Source organism: Podarcis liolepis, assembly GCF_965112155.1.
Source record: "Podarcis liolepis genome assembly, chromosome: 1".
In the NCBI taxonomy this organism is placed as follows: Eukaryota; Metazoa; Chordata; class Lepidosauria; order Squamata; family Lacertidae; genus Podarcis; species Podarcis liolepis.
In genome coordinates, this window is record NC_139554.1 from 76,290,868 (window position 1) to 76,310,758 (window position 19,891).

A 19,891-nucleotide genomic window follows, 5' to 3' on the forward strand; every position below is an offset into this window, starting at 1 on the left:
GAGGGATTTCACGAATGGGGAAAGGAAAAATTACACCCCTCCTCCATTTCCTACCCTCCTGAAATCTCTTTCTCACTGATAGGTCCCAGACCACCCTAGTTGTACATAAGAGTAAATGCAGATCAAACTAGTTGGCAGGCTTTTCTTTCTTTTCTTTTTTTAAAGCAAAGGAGTAGGCTTTCTGCCCTCTCTCTTTTTAGCACAACTGGAAAATTGTATTTTGCAAATCCCATATATCACACATTAAAGAGCAGCAGGGTGGAATGAAGCAGCAGGTCTATCACCACTGTAAAAGCCCTGAGCAGGGGAAATGTGTGTGGACTCAGCTATGCAGCTGCAAATAAAATGTTTTAAGTGTGTTGTAAAGTATAGGGACGCGGGTGGCGCTGTGTTCTAAACCACTGAGCCTAGGACTTGCCAATCAGAAGGTCGGTGGTTTGAATCCCCGTGACGGGGTGAGCTCCTGTTGCTTGGTCCCAGCTCCTGCCAACCTAGCAGTTTGAAAGCACGTCAAAGTGCAAGTAGATAAATAGGTACCGCTCTGGCAGGAAGGTAAACGGCGTTTCTGTGCGCTGCTCTGGTTCTCCAGAAGCGGCTTAGTCATGCTGGCCACATGTATGCCAGCTCCCTCGGCCAGTAAAGCAAGTTGAGTGCTGCAACCCCAGAGTCGTTCACAACTGGACTTAACTGTCAGGGGTCCTTTACCTTTACCTTTAAAGTACAATATACAAATGTGGCACTAGATGGCAACAGTGAGCTATGGCAATTTTAATGCATTTTTCAAAACTTGTTTTTTAAAAGCATTTTCGCAGTGTTTTTTATATGTGTGTAGATTCCACCTATGGGTGGGATGCTCAAATGTGTCCTTTTTGTTTCACAATCTCCATGATGGTGCAGCGGGGGGGGGGGGGGGCTGAATCAGACCCCTTTCCACAAAATGGACCAGCATTGGATCCTTGGCTAGCCCCCCTCTGCCCTTTCAGCACCTCATTCCAGTGCCTTACACTAGCATCAGCTGTAGCTTCCTACCCACTTACACTTGTTGGGTTCTGATATTTATCTTGGCCAAGAAATCTATTTCCCATGGAAGATTAATGGAATATGTTCCTACTCCACAAAATTTGCTTAGCTTATCCTTTCTCTGCACCCCAAAATTTGAGGTAAAAGTGCCATGATTTGGAGCCTCAGTGCGTATAGGCAGCCACATGGAGCTCCAAATGTTTATGCTGAAAGGGAGTGTTGGCCCTAAATTTGCTATACTTACAATAAAGGTTTCACATACCAGGGATGGAAGACTTGTGTCATCTAGATTTTGTTAGGACTGCAACTCATGTCACCTCTGACCATTGGCCGTGGTGACAGGGGCCAATGGAGTCCAGCAACAGTTGGTGGGGTCACAGTTTCCCCATCATCATATATTTCCGCCTGAAGTACATTAATAAGCATAGAACAAGTTTTAGTCTTGGAGAAGGGGTGGAATACATATTTCAAGTGAGCATGCCACAGCAGTTTTCCTAATAGCGTAGAAAATTAATGACCCTTTCTAGTCTTTCTTTCTCCCTTTCTGTATTTTTTCAGTTCCACGAATTTTGTTTGAAGGCTGGACTTACCATGACTTTGAGAGTGTGTTTGACAGTGAAGATGAGATAGAAGAACTTTCCAGTAACCTGATTCAAATAGCCAAGGTATCTTAAGCCTACCTCTGAGAAATAAAGAGCCAGTATAATACCAGATATCAGTGTGGCTTTTAAAAATTGTCGATGACGTAAAATTGTCAATGACTGGCCTAGATGTCACAGACAGGTTTTATATATTACATATAGCAGCGAAGAAAGGAAGCTTGATTCTTAGGTGTGGAAGTAAGTTTGTAAATATGTTGTTTGTGCTCAATAGCATGTGGGTGAAAAGGAAGTGGGCTAAATGCTGGCATGTTTAAACTCAGGGGTTGTGAATTGTGTTTACATAAAAGATCCCTAGATGACACAGTGCATTTGTTGTTTAGTTGTGTCCGACTCTTCGTGACCCCATGGACCAGAGCACACCAGGCACTCCTGTCTTCCACTGCCTCCCGCAAACTCATGCTGGTAGCTTTGAGAACACTGTCCAACCATCTTGTCCTCTGTCGTCCCCTTCTCCTTGTGCCCTCCATCTTTCCCAACATCAGGGTCTTTTCCAGGGAGTCTTCTCTTCTCATGAGGTGGCCAAAGTATTGGAGCCTCAGCTTCAAGATCTGTCCTTCCAGTGAGCACTCAGTGCATACTGATATTTTATTTATTATTTAATACACCATGATTGTAAAAAAAGACCTCAAAGCAGTTTGATATGATACTGCATTGTATACATGGGCAGCGTGGTTGCGTTTAAAATCCATAGCCATATTTATAAAAACTGCATAAACAGCCATTTTATATGATGGTGTCCAGTTAAGCAAACTAATGAAATAACAACGTAGCTTAAAACAAAATCAGTAACCACAGGCATCTAATTAAATGGCAAAACAGCAGCAGCAGAAAAAGAATAACCTACACCTGATCAAAGCATTAAGAGGTAAAGGCAGGATTCTTTTTATGAGATGCCTAACTTTCAACATCATCAAAAGTAATAACCACGATATTTGTTCAGAATACATACAGTGGTTACCTCCGGTTACGAACTTAATTTGTTCCGGATGTCCGTCTGTAACCTGAAACCGCTCATAACAGAAGGTGCGCTTTTCCTAATGGCACCTGCTGTGCTGCCGGTGCTCGACTTCCGCTCACATCCCAGGGCAAAGTTCACAATAAGGGGCATCTACTTCCAGGTTAGCGGAGCTTGCAACCCACAGTGTTTGCAAGGAGGACGGTGCATAACACAAGGTTCCACTGTAAATTTACAATCTCCAATGTTTTCATTATTCTAGAATGAGAATTTTGATGGCTTTGTGGCTGAAGTTTGGAGTCAGCTAGGAAACCAGAAGCAAACGTAAGTCCAGGATTTTCAAGATGCTACTTATTTATTTATTTTTTTAGTATGTCAAGTTTCACTGACGATTTAATAGGATTCGTTCAAAAGAAAACATGTTTAGGAGTACTGTGTAAGTAAATTACAGTCAAGAATCTTGACAGAGTAGGTTCCACTAAGGGTCTTTTCTGATGTTTACTGTTGTGTGGTGACTATTTCAGTGTATGTTGCACCAGGAAAATCTAGGGCACATATTAGGAATCCACAGCTGTGATTGTAGGAGTTAGGGTAATGGTTGCCTGGAAAGATGGTGTCTCTTGGGACTCTCTATCCATGTAGCCTAAATATCCCTAAACTATTAGAGCATCATGAGAGAGAGAGAGATGCTGCAGTTCCTCCTGTAGGACCCTGAAATGACAGTCATGCCCCACTTTTCATGTGCAAACAGGTTACCACTGGTTTTGTGGTTATCTGTGAAATCAGGTAACACGAGAAGGTGTCAAGCAAGAGGGTATGGGGAAATTGTTTTAAGCAAAACGATCAATGCATCGGCTTTCTGCCTTCTTTCCCACTGTCACATTGCCTCGTTTCTTCCCTACTTTTTGCTTGTCAGATCTGGCCCCAGCAATTGTTAACGGTACAAACGCCAACAAAGAAATCCTAGGTGTTATAGTCAAGATTAGCATTGATCTCCTGATTGCTGTTTGTCCAACCATTTCAGGTTGCAAAAAGGCCTGTCACCTTGCTTGAAAGAGTAATGTTGGTGGTGTCTGCTGATGCCAGAGAAAAAATAATCATTAAGTACCATAGGCGTAATCCCTTTGCCTTAATGTGGCTCTTAGACCTGACAGTGGGGTTTTATCAAGATCACAATGTTTTCAAAGGCTGTTTTCAGGGAAGGTGAGCGATAGATTAACTGCATCATCCGTATAGGTAGATCATGCCAGTTCTTTGAGCGTGGGGTGGTGTTATTACCTTCTGAAGGGGAAAAGATGTACTGTTTTTGGAGGCGGGGAGTGAAACTTGCTCAAGTTGTTGATAGGATTTGATTCAGGACCCCCAGTGTGGTGTGCAATAATACTCCAAACCTATGTAATCCTGAAACAAGGTCAGACATGCCAAACAAAATTAACCAGAAATTAAAAAGGCAAAGACAGTATAACAGGTCACAACTAGACACCATTGAAAGTCAGGTGAGTAGTAAAAATTTCTGCTTTCATCTAATAGCCATAAGAGAAAGAGGACTTTGGGGCACATGCCCTTTTTGTGCTGGGATCTATTTGCTAGCTAAGAAGCTAAACAGGAAGCAGTTCTTCTCTGGTAGAATCACTTCCCAAGCAAGCCCTTAGGAAGCAATACTGAAATCAGTCTCTAGAGCACCCTATTTTGCAGGGTAGTGACAAGTTTCAAGATTTCCAATAGTTACCTGTGGTTGGTTTCCTTTGGATGAAGTCACAGAAGACGTGTGGCATTTTGCAGTATTTGCATGTATATAAGAACATAAGAAGAGCCTGCTGGATAATGTCAATGGCCCGTCTAGTCCAGCAATCTGTTCTCACAGTGGCTATCTAGATGGGAAACCTGCAAGCATGACCCAAGCACAACAGCACTCCCCACTCTTGTGGCTCCCTGTAATGACACAGGCTGAGTATAGGTGGGAGTTTGCAATTTAAACATTCAAGCCGCTGTCCCAAAATTTGCCGCCACTCATCAGATTTCTGGGAGTTTGCCAGCACCATCAGAATCCTTACAGAGAGCAGTTCAGCCCTCTTGTCTTTTTCTCATTGTGACTCCAGCTGCAATGACAAGCTGCTTGTATTTACACAAGAGTCTGAATTAGCATGTTCTACTGCCTGGAGTTTATGGAGCTGACAAGCCTTTCCCTTGATGATCATGTCAGTTTCATTGGAGTGCAGAGAGGGGAGATGGTGAAGGAAATCTGCATATATGAATGACAGGGCTTCCCTGCCCTGCTTCAACAAAGCTTGAAATATGAAAAAGCCGTACCCAAGTGTGTACAACTACTCTATGGAGAGAAAAAAGATAACACATTTGTTCAGATGCGACACAAATAATGCAGGAAACGAGGTTGTAAATTCACATTCCCACATGGCTATCAATCTGTTTTAAAAACACGGAATCATGATACAAATTTGTTTAGAACTGCATTTCTGTATTTCATACGTGTGCATCAAAGATAGGAGAGAGGCTCAGAATGCATGAAATCTATCTTAGTTACTTGAAATTGAGTTCAGAGCAGTTATATTTGCAGGGTTTCTGAACTCGGATCAATGCATCTGGTTCCATGCACTCTGGGGGAGTGTTGGATGTGAACAGTGACAGTCTCAACAAACGTTATTTGTTTCTAACCCTGGGCATGCTAGTTCATGTCATAATTACATTTAGAGGAAAATTATGTTCTTGTTTCCTACCCAAACAAAACTGGATTTTGCTACTTGAAATATGATGTGCTGTTCTTATTCTTATCCACACAGTGGCAGTATTGTGATAACTCTGTTATTCACTGATCTTTTTAGAGGATCATCATTTTGTTCTTTAGCCATCACAAGTTAAGGGAGGGATCTGAAACTATTATAAGGTTTATCCTGGATTAATGCCATCTCATTTCTCTTCCCAACATTTATATGCTGATGGTAGTAATCATGCTGAAGTGGTCTGAAAGGGAGAAAACTCCAGGTTAATTGGGCTCATTATTCTCTCTTTTTACAATTTGGGATAAGTAGTCACGTAAACAATAGCATTAGCATTTTTTTCAAATTAGCCAAAGACAGTGGAGTTCAGTTCTTAGTCACACAAATACTACGGACTACCTAAAACAGAAAACAAAGATGTGTACCTGAAACACCCAAGGGATCATTTTCTACCATAATTAAGATTGGCTGATCTTATTATCAATATTTAATAATCATGTACAGAGTGAATAGATCTAGAGAAGAATAAGGCTTCCAAACTTTAGTAATAATTGTGTAGAAGTGAAAGATCTGAATGTACAGGAATGAGCTTTCATTCTGGACAATTGTAGGGATTGCTGTTAGAAGCCTTTTAAGTAAACTAACTGCAAGTAAGCTTGTATCTTAGTAAAGAGAGCTTCAAAGACCGGACCTTGAGAAATCTGAACTCCCCTGGTGATTTGGTATAGTGGAGGGGTGTGGATGTTAGAACTAGCCAACATTACTCATTTCTTTTGTCCTGGAAATTGAGCAGCTTGTCTATGGCAAGATGTTGAGCTGGAGCTCATGGAGGAACTGCAGGTGAGATTCTTGAAACCCGCCCGGCGCATTAAAGTAGAAGTGGCAAAACTGGAAGCCTATCTGTTTCCCTGCTTTTTGAACCTACTCAGAGATGAAAAAGTCTCAACCATACTAAGCTAGGTTTTATTTTGCTGTTTGTAGTGGATAGAAACCCAAGCAGCTTTGATGCTAACCCATCACATAATGTTATGCAGACAGTGAGGCATTCCCTTCTCCTTCATGTGCAAGTGGAGGAACCTTAAAGGCTGCTCATGAAGAAAAGGGAAATATGTGAGCCCAAGAATTAACTGTGGTGTGTGCTCTTGTCAAAGCTAAGTTAATCAAATCTCTTTCAATCTGTGGATGTGCATTGCTTTTCTGTATTTAGGTTGCAGCAGTCGGAGGCTGAAGGTTTTTGAGTCGTACCATTTTCCTTTTGCGAGCAGCTAGTTGCAAATGATTACATTGGGTGATAGTTAACAAAGTTTTATTCAGAGAAGGCCTACTGAAATTCATAGACCTGACTTAGTACTGGGGCTTCCTTTGAAGCTGACTCAGAAACTGCAATTAATCCAGAATGCGGCTACCAGACTGGCGACTTGTAGTGGCTGCTGGGACCATATAACACTGGTCCTAAAATATCTGTGTTGGCTCCCAGTACGTTTCCAAGCACAATTCAAAGTGTTTGTGTTTACCCTTAAAGCCCTAAACATCCACACCCTTGTATACCTGAAGGAGTGTCTCCACCCCCATCGTTCAGCCTGGACACTGAGGGCCTTCTGGTTGTTTCCTCATTGCAAGAAGTGAAATTATAGGGAATCAGGGAGAGGGCCTTCTGGGTAGTGGCTCCTGCCCTGTGGAACGCCCGCCTGTCAGTTGTCAAAGAGAGAACCAATTATATGGTGTTCCATATCAGGAGGCTTTTAATGTCTGATGTATCACGTGCTCTTTATTTTCTGTTGGAAACTGCCCAGAGTAGCTGGGGCAACCCAGTCAGATGGGTGGGGTACAAGTAATACATTATTATTGTTCTGTTTAGTAATGTCAATGGGTATACTCTTGAGTAAAACTTAGTTGACTGCCACCCAATGACTTGCTTTTTAAAATTCGGTGCATTGAAAATGCCTTAGATTGGTATTTGTAACAGGCATGATTTTGATTCTGTGCAAACAAGGTCACACATATAATTTTGTTCAGGCTGATAGTCAACAGTAGGTGGTGCCACAATCACATAGTTTATTTGAAAAGTGCTGCCTTCACTATATGCTGCAGGGACATCTGCATTTGACCTTCAGGTACCTTATTAACTGTGGGAAGAAAAGAACAAAACTTCTGTAGACACATCAGTACTTCAGTCTGAGCCTTGGAAATTTAACCTATTAATCAATGGTTTACTGTAAGTCCCTTCCTTCCTTGGTATTACCTAGAGCAGTGAAAGGACAAACAGCAATAACTCATTCTTGAACTGAGATTGCTTTTTTTAAAAAAAAAAGTTCCATTTTTTTGGTCAGCTGTCTACAAACACAGCTTTATTATGTTGGATCTTTTCATTTTATTTTTTAATTCTTCTGGGAAATCCTTGATTTGTGGGGGCGGGGGCAGCAACCATCAAACTTGAGCATTAGCTATAGTTAAATTGAGACTCTAAAGGGAATGCAACAAATACTGTGAGCTGCAATAAATGTTCTGCTGAGGTCAGCATCATTTGCAGCTTCCAGAAGGACAAACCTGAAATGTCTGAACAAGAGTGTAGTGGGGAGGAGGGTGAGAAGGCGAAAGAGGGACCAGCAGCATTGTATATTCATGAGAGAACCAAGGTCAGAAAGTTTAAAATACATACCTCACCTTTTAATTGGGTCTGGGTAGATTCTCAAAGTGCCATGTGCTTCAGAGGAACACCTGAAAGTTCAATTTGACAATAGCAAAAGACAAAATGAATATTTAACTATGTTTTGCCATGACGACAGTTTGCTCCAGCCTCATTATACTTATAAAAAATGCAATGCAGCATGTGCATTTCCCTCCCTCCCATCTGAGTTGACAGTGATAATATGGGAAAATATGGTCTTAAAACGCTCAAGTCTACTGTAGAGACGAGCAGACATATAATTTATTGGATGTTTGTAAATGGGCACTCAGCTAGGGCTGTTTGGGGATGGCGGAGTGCATGCAATGCTTGATTTACATAATCTATTTTGGGTGACAAATGGGAGTACACGTAAATGAAGTCTGAGCGTTAACCACTAATCCCTTGAATTGGCAAGAAGTGCTCTTAGGCCAGAGAGATGGCTTGACAAGTTAGGCTGCCAGTACTTAAATCTTCTGGGCGATTTTTCTTACAAGAGAAGCTGCCATCCTTCTCCCACCTTTGCCATAAATCGGGTAAACTGCTCAATACCAAGTTTAGTATAAAAAACAATGTCAAGTTGATGAATATTATCTCTCTGTGTGTAAAATTTCTTTGAACCCACATTAGTCGTGAGGTGGTGTTATGTTTTGTGGTGCCCTGAAAACAGTGCTTGAAACACCAGCAGCAAAATCCAGATTGCAGGTGCTACGTTTTAGTTTTATATTGTGTGTGCCAGTGGGTATACTCATCTACACAGCCCATGAATAAATGTTACACCAATCAAAGCTGCAAAGCACAAGAAAGAGATCAGGACAGCTGTTAGCAGATGACCTCATGTAGCGAGGGGAGAGCATCTCCCCACCATTCATAGAATGGCAGAGTTGGAAGGGACCCCCGAGGATTATCTAGGCCAACACCCTGCAGTGCAGGAATATTTTGCCTGACGTGGGGCTCAAACCCACGACCCCGAGATTAAAAGCCTCCTGCTCTACTGACTGAGCTATCTTGGCAAAGAGCTTGGCCACATATCTCCATAGATTGCCCTTGGAATGAACATGCAGTTTCGGCTGATTAAGCTAAATCCATTGATTCACTAGGTGGTGTTAAAGTAAGGTTTACTTTGAGTAGACCTATTGCAATTAATGGACCTAACTTAGTCATGTTCATTAATTTCAGTGTGTCTACTCTCAATGAAACTTGGCTGAGCACCACCTGCTATTTTCAGCAGAGGTAATGGCAAAAATCTGAAGGGTACCCAGTACAAGCAGAGATAGCTGAATATTCTTTTATTCCCCTCTGTGGAGGATGATCTCATCTTCTCACCCACCCTTTCTGCATATCATTTACTTAATGCTTTTAGATATTTGATAATAGAACATTACAGTGAGGCTACTGCAAGTGTAGATGCATTTGCAACATGACAGGAAAAAATGTAGGAGAATTATTTCTTCTCAACCAGTTGCCTCCTGGCTTTGCTGGCAGAGCGTGGGCTGTTAACCACCTTTAATGGAACACCTCCAAGTACTTAAAAGGCTTCTGACATCAATGTACTAAATGACTGTTGCTGGTTGTAGGACTGCAAACATGTCATATCTGGGCTAATTGTGGACAAGGGGAAGGGAGCCCAGCACTTGCCACCCCTCCTTTTCCCCATTGCTGAAAGGGAGAGTCACACAGCACCAGGAAAAGGAAAGTCCAAGCAGAGATTTCCCTTTTCTGTGAGTGCCTTCCAAGCATCCCTGATCATGGCCAGCCATGTGATAAGGCATGCAATCGCTAGGTTATCAAGGAAGATGGGGAAGAAGGAAAGGCCCAGATAGTAAGAAAAGAGCTGGGAATTAAGAGAACATATGTACCTTAATCCTCCAACACTGATGGGGAAACCTGTGCCCCTCCAGGTGACATGGTCAATGGTCAGGGATGACAGGTGCTGCAGTCCAACAACATCCGGAGGGCCACAGGTTCCTCACTCCTCTTCCATTCCCATTTAAATAAGAACCAGGTGGCCATTGTGTCCACATACTGCTTCTGCCCACCTTAGTAAGAGGAAGAATCTCTGCCCACAGGCTCATGCATATACTGACCTTGGTGACAAACTGTGCCTGTACGGTCCTGCTTCTGCCAGCCTCTGTATGGGAGTGAGAGAGAGCAACAGATTACAGTGCCCACAAATTGCTGCTGCTGCTTCCTCCAGAAAGAGACACTGACTGATCAGTGTGTCTTTATGCCTGCTGAAGGCAGGCTGACCATTGTGACCTCATGGTGAAGATGCTGACCTTCATACTGGCCATTGTGACCATATGCTGCGTTTGCCCGCCTGAATAAGAGAGAGTACAATGGTGGTCACTTGCTGCTGCTGTTGCTGCTGTTGCTGCTGCTGTTACCATTACCATTACAAAGATCTTCCTTCAACCCAAATGTTCCCAGGGGAGAATTCAGATACAATCAATAAAATACAGCATATCATTCCTTGATCATATAAACCAGGATGGGGAAACCTGGTCCTTTTAGATGTTGCTGTACTCCAAACTCAACATCTAGAGGGAACCAACTTCCCCATCCCTGTCCTAAAATGAAGACTGAATAAAAGTATCTCTTTTGTCATCTCCTGTTACATCCTATTTAAAGGGAGAATGGATTGTGCAGGGCCAAGTCCTATTAGAGTGTATCTTCAGCGTTTAATGAAGGAAGAGTATTTCCTAACTTTTTAAAAAAAGAAAATGATGTTGTTCCACAATTTAGTTTTCTTACTTCTAGACCTAACACCATGTTTTTGTTACAGGGGTCTGATTCACTTGCTCACTCACCTCTCGGAAGCTTTGCATCAGGCGCGGCTGAAGCTGATGCTTGTTATCCCTCCCACTGTCATGCCAGGGTGAGTGTCTTATTTTCAAAGAAAATCCCAGATGAATCTATTTTCAGCTTCATTCAAGTTATTTGGGTTTAATGTTTGCTGAGAGACCAGCGCATATATGCAGCCTAAAAAGCGAAGCGTGTATTCCCTCTTCACCGCTGGAGAAAAATGCCAGGCTCAGCACCTTGGGGAAGAAGAGAGGGACACATTTAAGAGGCTTGGATTAGGAAATGTGTCCGTGCTAAGATTTAATCCCTCTGGGCAAGAAGCATGTATTCATTATGAAACCCCAATCAAGGCACTTAATAAATATTGAAGCAAGCGAGCAAAAGAACTATCAAGTGGTATGTATACCAAACAGTGCTAAGGAAATGACTTTAATTAGAGTCTTTATATTGATAAATGGATTATAAAATTTTGGAAGGAAATAAGATCTGTAATGGTACGCAAAACCATACATCTCCTAATCTAGGGGTGGCTAAGGTGGTGCCATCCAGATGTTGCAGGACTACAGTTTCTGTACCATCTGAACACTGATCCTATTGGCTGGGGCTGATGGAGAGCTGGAGTCCAGCAACTTCTGGAGGTGCCCCCACCCCTGCCCTTGTCCTAAACCATCATGTATAGTTGCAATAAACACAGGTCAAATGAGGAGATGTAAGAAGGAGTGCAGACACTTCGAAAAGACCATCTTCATGTAACTTAATTTCCTTTGCTTCCTGCCACGTGTTTAATTTTGCTAATGCCCATTTCACAGTAAATTGTTTTGTAATAATTAAGCAAAGTAGCTGCCTTCATTAGTACAAAACAGCTGGAAAGGAAGATCGCAAACTGAACAGCACATGGTAATAAAAATTGACCAGTTGTGCAGTACATACCTGCATTTAATCTGCACCTTCTTCATCTCCCCAGTGCTTATTTATTTGTATAAAAAATCTCCCTGGATTCATAATTTTATGGTTTGTACACAGTTTAAACTCTTGGCGGAGGAACTATGCAATCCCTGTGCTGGCTAGATGAAACATTAGCCCTTCTTAGCCATATGTATTAATGAATAGTTTCAATTGCTCAATGGCGTCTGATGAAGAGGATACAGAACTTACATATTTCAGTGTTGGCAGCTGAAACTGAGTTTTGAATAGATGTTTAAAATAACTTCAGCCTCCTTCTTGGCATGCAGACCTACAGCTCAGTTTTGTGAGTGCCTGCAAAGGGGTAAGCAATACTGTCACCCTTTCATAGTCTGGGTCCTATAGCTTGCTAAGGGTATGGGCCTTCAAACCTCAGTACTTGTGATGTTGGAGTCAGTTACATCACCCAGTAGTTTGTTCTGTTGATAGCCTTGCCTCTCTCTTCCTATACTTGATCCTCCAGTGTGTTGCCCTCATCCGCTACTTCTCTGTTGTGTAAGGCCTTACAGAGCACAGCTGCACTGGCCTTTGCATTTGCATGTGTGAAACATCTGTGCTGCTTGTGGTACATCAGTGCAAGAGCCCCGGGCCCTGTCACCTTGTACAGGATGCTGCTCAGTGCACAGGATACTGTAGAATTATTATTCATTTAAATTATTTTCAAACTGGCCATCTTTTTAGATTCCAAGGTGGCATTCAAAATAAAATGCAACAACATAACTAAAGCACAATCCATCAAGACAATTTTAGAACAATAGAGCACCTCACAGTTCAGCATTTAAAATGCTCAATTAGGTAGTTGCATCTTCATATTTGTGTTGCAGGGAGAGACTATGCAGAAGTAAAGTTTGAAAAAAATATATTTAAAACTCCTGTTGAGATTCTTCATCTTCTTGAGTAATTATTTTTGTTAGCCATACCATATACTGTATATACCTTTTTATATGTTGGACACAGCACAAGGTTGTTAATACAAAAATACGAGGAGGCCAGCACATCCCTGTTAAGAACTGCCGAAACATGGATCAGTCAAGTTTTTATCTTCTTATTTTAGATTTAAAGCAGATTGCTCCAGCTTGTTAATTGTAGTCTGCTACAGAAAGCAAATGAGTGCTCTTAAACACATTTGCAGCTTCTACATTATCAGTCATTATTACCACAAAGCTTATCATGAAGCTAATGCATTCTTTTCAAGATCTAGGATAATTGCAGCAAACAATAGACTTTGCAAAATGCATTTATATATTTTGAATGTTAAGTAGAATGTAGGCAATTTCACAAATTTAATATTCTCTTGCCCCCTTGACTCAATAGAATTGGCTAGAATTGCTATACATGATTTGGTACGTAGATGTATTTTTCAGTGGACAATTGTGGACAAGCCAGCTCAAATGGAGTGACTTTTACAGAGCATTAGCTGCCCTGCAGAGTACATTATTACTAAGAATGAATATTCTTTTGTGGATCTCCGCAGAAGGGCCTTTTGGAAATCCATAAGCAGCTTCTTGGTCTCGAGCATATTTTTGAGCACTTCCCCTGAAGTGCATTATACTGAAATTAGAGGGGACAGGGAATGACAAATAGTTCTGAATCCTGCCGTGTTTAAGGCCAGTGGAAACCACTGTGGCAATATAATCTGATTTTCAGCCTATTAGATTTATCATAATTGGATTAAAGTGTAATCACTGCATGCTAAGGGGAACGTCCTGTTAGCACGGAGATTTCCCCTTGCACAAAAGAACGCTATTCCCCTCCTGCATGCTCTCTTAATTTGTTCTGGGGGTTCTCCCAACCACTGACGCAGATTTGGGGGTGATGTGGATTGTGCACAGGGAGAGGCACCCAGGTAATCCAAATATTGTACCAAGAAAGGCAGAATAGCACAGTCAGTATAAATCATGAAAATCAAGTATATTTTCCTAGTTTCTTACTTCGTGCAATTTATTTGATATTATTAAAAGGTAAAGGTAAAGGTACCCCTGCCCGTACGGGCCAGTCGTGTCCGACTCTAGGGTTGTGCGCCCATCTCACTTAAGAGGCCGGGGGCCAGCGCTGTCCTGAGACACTTCTGGGTCACGTGGCCAGCGTGACGAAGCTGCTCTGGTGAGCTGGCACCAGCGCAGCACACGGAAACGCCGTTTACCTTCCCGCTATAAAGCGGTACCTATTTATCTACTTGCACTTAGGGGTGCTTTCGAACTGCTAGGTGGGCAGGAGCTGGGACCGAAAGACGGGAGCTCACCCCGCCGCGGGGATTCGAACCGCTGACCATGCGATCGGCAAGCCCTAGGCGCTGAGGTTTTACCCACAGCGCCACCCGCATCCCCTATTTGATATTATTATTATTATTTGCATAAACATGTACAATTTCATAGTAGAGAAGGACATGGAGCACTGAAGGCTAATTTAGCCTCTCCCCTGATTGTTTGGCTGCCCCCCTAAGATTTCAGCTGGCAATGCCCACCCATATATGTTCAAGCATATTTGTTGCAACTGTAAGGGTTAGGAAGTGTCTTGCGTGTATGAAAGGTGACGTTTTCAAGGACCTGAGTTATGAACACATTGTATATTTTTCCTTCTGCAGAATTGTAGCATGCGTAACAGCCCTGATCATGAACTTCTTGGTACAGACCTGTGTTTTTTGTTCATGTTGTTCAGTAAAATGCCACACATGTTGGCACTACATAGATTCAAAACTGAGGCGCTTGTTTCTCATACAAGGAAAGCACTCTTCACACCCAGCATCTTGAACTATGGTTTAGCTGACTGGCTTGAAAGGACTTCCTCCTGCCTTGTAGGCGGAATCCATAAAAATTCTCATTTGTCTCTTTGATATATTTTTTTTAAAGTTCTAGACTGGCAATATGTGCTAAATTAGATTCATAGAATTACTGAGCTCCTGCTGGAATCTGCTTTTCATTGGCATATTTAATACTATGTCATCTTTATTCATTGTCACTTTAGAATCAATTTGGGTCTAACCTTTACAAATGATGGAAAGTGTACTTTTAATAATCTAATATCCTTCATGTGTTGGACTTGGAGTAGATTTAATCAGCCATTCAGCAAAAGGCATAGAAAATGATATGGCAAAGAATCAAATAACATTTGTAGACTCCATATCTGGTAGAAGTCTGATAAGGTAGACCGAGACTATTTTGTAAAATATCACCCTTTTGAGCAGGACCCCCAGTGGCTAAAACAGTGCTCCTTTTGTGTTATGCCCTGATTAAAACCTAAAAGGAAGAGCATAGTTAGATGCTCTTTTTTAATGGGTTGCTGTCATACCGATTCAGTTCACATTAAGATCAAATTGATGAAAAATGCTATGTTAAAGGAAGAGTATAAGGGCTTGAAAAATCCTGGTACTTAAGGGGGGCGCGGGGGTAATTAACATCTGGAAAATACAAGATATTTCATTAAATTCCACCAAAGGCACATTGAGGGAAACTGGAAAGTATCAAAATTGTGTTACCTTTGCAGGTTCTTCCACAAGGTTTTTATGCTGAGTGAATTCAGGGTAGGCATAATTGGTGGAATAACCAATGTTTATAGTGGATTCAGTGCTGGCCTTAGACATGTGATTGTTTTTGATGGAAAGGTGGAATACAGAAATCTGACATAATTAAAAAACTGAGAAGTGCCAATTCTAATCTCTGCTGAACAAGTGATTCACTGTGTGGCCTTGGGCAATTCACTACCACAATTTAGCATTAATTTTCAATATGCAAAACACAAAATTAGCATACGGCATTGTTTGAAGGGCTTTGCAGATTTTCTCTTCTCACAGCAGCCCTATGAAGTCGATAGTACTGCATATATAAATGGCACTCCAGTGTATCTCTTGGGCCTAGTTGTCATAAATGACAGGTGAGATGGTAAACCTGTTCCTGGTGTGTACCACTTCAAATGGCAAGTGCGGGTTTCACATGACTTTAGAGTGTGAAAACTAGCACGGTGGGGAGAAAGCTTTTCCCTGACATGCCAGTTTTTAATGTACAGGATAGAAAGTTGCACATACAGAGAAGGCCTTTTCTCCAGGGCCCTTCGGTGTTTTACCACTTTCACTCCCATAGATGTTGACAGCTCTCATTGACTTCCCCTGGGAGAGTTTTAGGGTGCTGCATCTAGAAATACTGTGGAGGGGAGCAAGAAGAAATACCTGGGGAAAGTGATGTATTATCCCAGGAATAACCAACGTGGTGCCCTCCAGATGTTGTAGGACCATGACTTCTCTCATCCCTGACCATTGACAAAACTGACTAGGGCAGATGGGAGTTGGAGTTCAGCTTCATCTGCATTCTAGCATTGCAGCTAGAATGTATTGTAGGTTAGGGTTGCCATATTTTGAAGAGTGAAAAAGAGAACACGTTTGCCGACTTCCCTACGACAACTCTCATTGTAAATACCCGTACAATATGTAGACTTTAGAAGTTCACATTCCCACCTATGCCTATGAGAAAAAGGTAAAGGGACCCCTGACCATTAGGTCCAGTCTCTGGGGTTGTGGCGCTCATCTCGCTTTATTGGCCGAGGGAGCCGGCGTACAGCTTCCGGGTCATGTGGCCAGCATGACTAAGCCACCAGAGCAGTGCACGGAAACACTGTTTACCTTCCTGCCAGAGCGGTACCTATTTATCTACTTGCACTTTGACGTGCTTTCGAACTGCTAGGTTGGCAGGAGCAGGGACCGAGCAACGGGAGCTCACCCCGTCGCGGGGATTCGAACCGCTAACCTTCTGATCGGCAAGTCCTAGGCTCTGTGGTTTAACCCACAGCGCCACCCACGTCCCTTATACAAAAGTATACATATACACAAAATGTAAACATATACACTTTCTCATTCTTCACCCTTCCTGGGTGATCCCAGCATGTCAAAATAATCTGAGCTGAAAACTGTATTTTAGGAGGGGGGGGGGGAAAGGTTACATAGCTTATCAGTGTATGACACACACACACACACACACACACACACACACACACACACACACCTAGTTCACTATTGTCTCTACTGTCCATCAGTGATTCTTCCAAGTTTCAGAGAGGGCTTGCTGCTACCAGAAATTGAACCTGGGTCTTTCTGCATGTGAAGCATGTACTCTACAACTAAGCTATGGGCGCAAGACTGTGTTGCCACATGTAAACAAAAAAACACAGGCATTTTGCCTACTATGGACAGGATTTTTTACGCTGAGAAAGAGGACATGTCGGGCAGAAACTGGACGTATGTCAGCTCTGTTGTAGGTGTTGTCCAGTAAAAAGTACCATGGAGATTTTGAGTGCCTGATACAGCACACCACTTATTAGGAGAGAGAATTGGAGTACTGAACCAGAACTTGCTGGAGTAGTCTGCAACTCATCCCAGCAATTCAGGAAAGAGGTATCTACTTCATGTGATATATACTGGATGTTAGCAAGTGTCGACGATACGTTTATTTAGAAAGCAGGGACATTAAAGGCTGCTTTCAATTGAGTGTACATCATAAATAACATCACAGATGCGGACAGGTAGTCTGTGTTTCTTTTATAGGGATTTTTATTGCCCTCAAGGGTGAACCCACTTGCAGACAAGCAGTAAAACAGTAATATTTGCTTGGCTATTAAAAGCAATGATATAACTTACTACTCTCCTTGTCTATCAGAACATTTCCAGTAACCTGCAATAAAAACTTTCTACGGCTTGTTGGTTTCACTGAAAAGGCTTCCTCCATTTGGAAAGAAGCACAAGTAGTACAGTGGTACCTCGGGTTAAGTACTTAATTTGTTCTGGAGGTCCGTTCTTAACCTGAAACTGTTCTTCACCTGAAGCACCACTTTAGCTAATGGGGCCTCCTGCTGCTGCTGCACAATTTCTGTTCTCATCCTGAAGCAAAGTTCTTAACCGGAGGTAATATTTCTGGGTTAGCAGAGTCTGTAACCTGAAGCGTCTGTAACCTGAAGCATATGTAACCTGAGGTACCACTGTATCCTGGAATTGCAGCCTTCAAGTAGGTAGATGTTCAGTCTCATCACACCTGCAGCGCTTTAGTTTGACACTTTAGTTTGCTGTCCTCACTATAGGAAAGCATTTGTAAGATTGGGAGGGTGCTTATTGATTGAGCAAAACAATTGTTTGTGGGGTTTTTTTGGAGGGGGGGAAGCAGGACAAGTATTGTCGAAAGTTAAAATTCAGCAGCTGTCTTTTATCTCTACCTTTTGTACACCTCACAACTTTGAAGAAAGCACATTAAAGCTATGCAGTCTCAGCAAAATAAACTTTATCGGATTGTTAGCTTTTCTCAGTTTAATGAGATGAGCAGCAATTCTTCTGCCTGTTGATGGCTTTTGAAAGTCAGATAAACAAACAAACAAAAATCAGAAAAGCCCTCTTCCTCCCAGACCGTGGTTAAGTTTTTGTATGCATGCTATGTGTGTAATGACCATGTGTTTTGCCATAATTATTGAATGTAGTATCCATAACTCTTGATGTGTGAAGGTCCTGATGAGTGTGGTTCAAAGAAAGTGAAGACCTGTGCTTTTACTAGGAAATTCTGAATGCTGAATTTCCTATCCCTCCCACATGAAGGATATCTGTGGAGTCTGAACAGCAAAATGGCAAATGGTGTATCTAGATTGTTTATACTTGGACTTTCAAAATCTTTTAATAAACTCTCTTGGCAAAGGTGCCCAAGTATTGGGATAGGAACGGGCCCACCACCAGTGGTGGCCCCAGCGTCACATGTATATGTGGTTGTGCGCAAGTGGGGGGGGGGATGCCTGTATACCCAAAATGTATTGCCCTGACCTGTAGGTCTATGAATCTATGTATTGGAGGGTGGGGAAGGCTTGCATGTTTGCCACACTTTGATCCCTCACACGTTCTTTCTGAATGCCAGAAAAAGGGCTTCAAATGTTTGGCACAGGAGCATTGTTAGGGGGTGAGTCAGGAGACCTGAGCCCTGGGTCTCCTACGCCTTCTCTTTAATTTTTTTAAAAACTTTGCAGATTGGATAACTGAGTGCACCATGAACTGCCGTGCTGGTGAGACCCCTCTGTTTACCATCTTCATTTCTTAATATAGACACCTACAGATATAAAGTAGCATATGCAATTTTTTAATGGAAATTGGAGTCATGGACCTGTGCTTTTAGGTACTTAGCCACACTCCTGCTCTTTGGAGCTTTTTCATTTAGTCAAAAGATAACTGAGTTTGGGGGGGGGGAGATAACGTGTTTTAAATACAGTGGTACCTCTAGTTGCAGACATGATCTGTTCCGGGGTGCTGTTCGCACCCCGAAAAGTCCGCAACTAGAGTGGCACTTCTGCGCAAGTGTGGCGCGTGATAGAGCGCTTCTGCACATGTGTGAAGCGTGCAGAACACTTCTGCGTATGTGCGTGTGGCGAAACCCAGAAATATACACTTCCGGGTTTGCTGCGTTCGCAACCCGAAAAGCCGCAATGTGAAGCAAACACAACAAGAGATATGACTGTATTCTGTTGGGAGCCGCACAGAGTGGCTGGGGAAACCCAGCCAGATGGGCGAGGTATAAATAAATTGTTACTACTATTATTATTATTTATATAATATAGGTCTATAACTTTATGCATGGTAGGGAGGTAGCGGATAAAGAGAAGTTTCTCACATATAATTCCTTGTGCTCAGCTAATGAAATGGATTGACCATAGAATCAGAAGATGCAAAAGAATAAATGAAATCAAGCTAGTAAATAAACACCATGCATTTCTACAACATGGATATGATTTTTATGTATTTATTACCAATAATGAGTCTTAGGGCCTATGGCTTTTGGAATATACAGTAATATTCAAACAATCTTATATGGCTTCACGACACTGAAATGCAGACACGGTGTACAATATCATGAACACAGTGTTCCAAAATATCCAGCTGTGCTGACTGGATATATCTTTCAAATGAGGGCTTGTTTTTTACAGAGTCAGGATTGTTTTGGTGGGGAGGCAGAGGAGCGAGGAGAGAAGACCACTTTTCACAGTGCATCATTGTTTTAGTTAATTCACTGCCGCAGGTTGTGGAGATGGCCCTTTGTTTAGATAGATTTAAAAGGGAATTCGACCAAATGTATGG

The 19,891-nt window shown here is 42.2% G+C and overlaps 1 protein-coding gene and 1 long non-coding RNA gene across 16 annotated transcripts in view; one reads left to right on the forward strand and one right to left on the reverse strand.

The window, feature by feature from the left end:
- CHID1 (chitinase domain containing 1) overlaps window positions 1–19,891 on the forward strand; it is a 132,749-nt gene that overhangs the window by 15,559 nt on the left and 97,299 nt on the right. For all 14 annotated transcript variants that reach the window (XR_014519758.1, XR_014519759.1, XR_014519760.1 and 11 more), the window contains 3 exons: window positions 1,579–1,685; window positions 2,900–2,961; window positions 10,823–10,915. Coding sequence is in view for 11 of the 14 variants with exons in the window: in XM_083477748.1 (XP_083333874.1) it covers window positions 1,579–1,685; window positions 2,900–2,961; window positions 10,823–10,915 (262 nt within the window). In the remaining 3 variants the exon portion in view is untranslated. The remainder of the gene's footprint in view (window positions 1–1,578; window positions 1,686–2,899; window positions 2,962–10,822; window positions 10,916–19,891) is intronic.
- Window positions 2,972–10,286, reverse strand: LOC310695684. Of its 2 annotated transcripts, XR_014520213.1 has the most exons (3): window positions 10,125–10,285; window positions 5,373–5,616; window positions 2,972–4,569 (listed from the first exon to the last, which is right to left on the reverse strand). It is a non-coding gene; the product is annotated as an uncharacterized lncRNA (long non-coding RNA). The 2 variants fall into 2 exon arrangements; XR_014520214.1 differs by lacking the exon at window positions 2,972–4,569 and having other exon boundaries at window positions 5,442–5,616; window positions 10,125–10,286.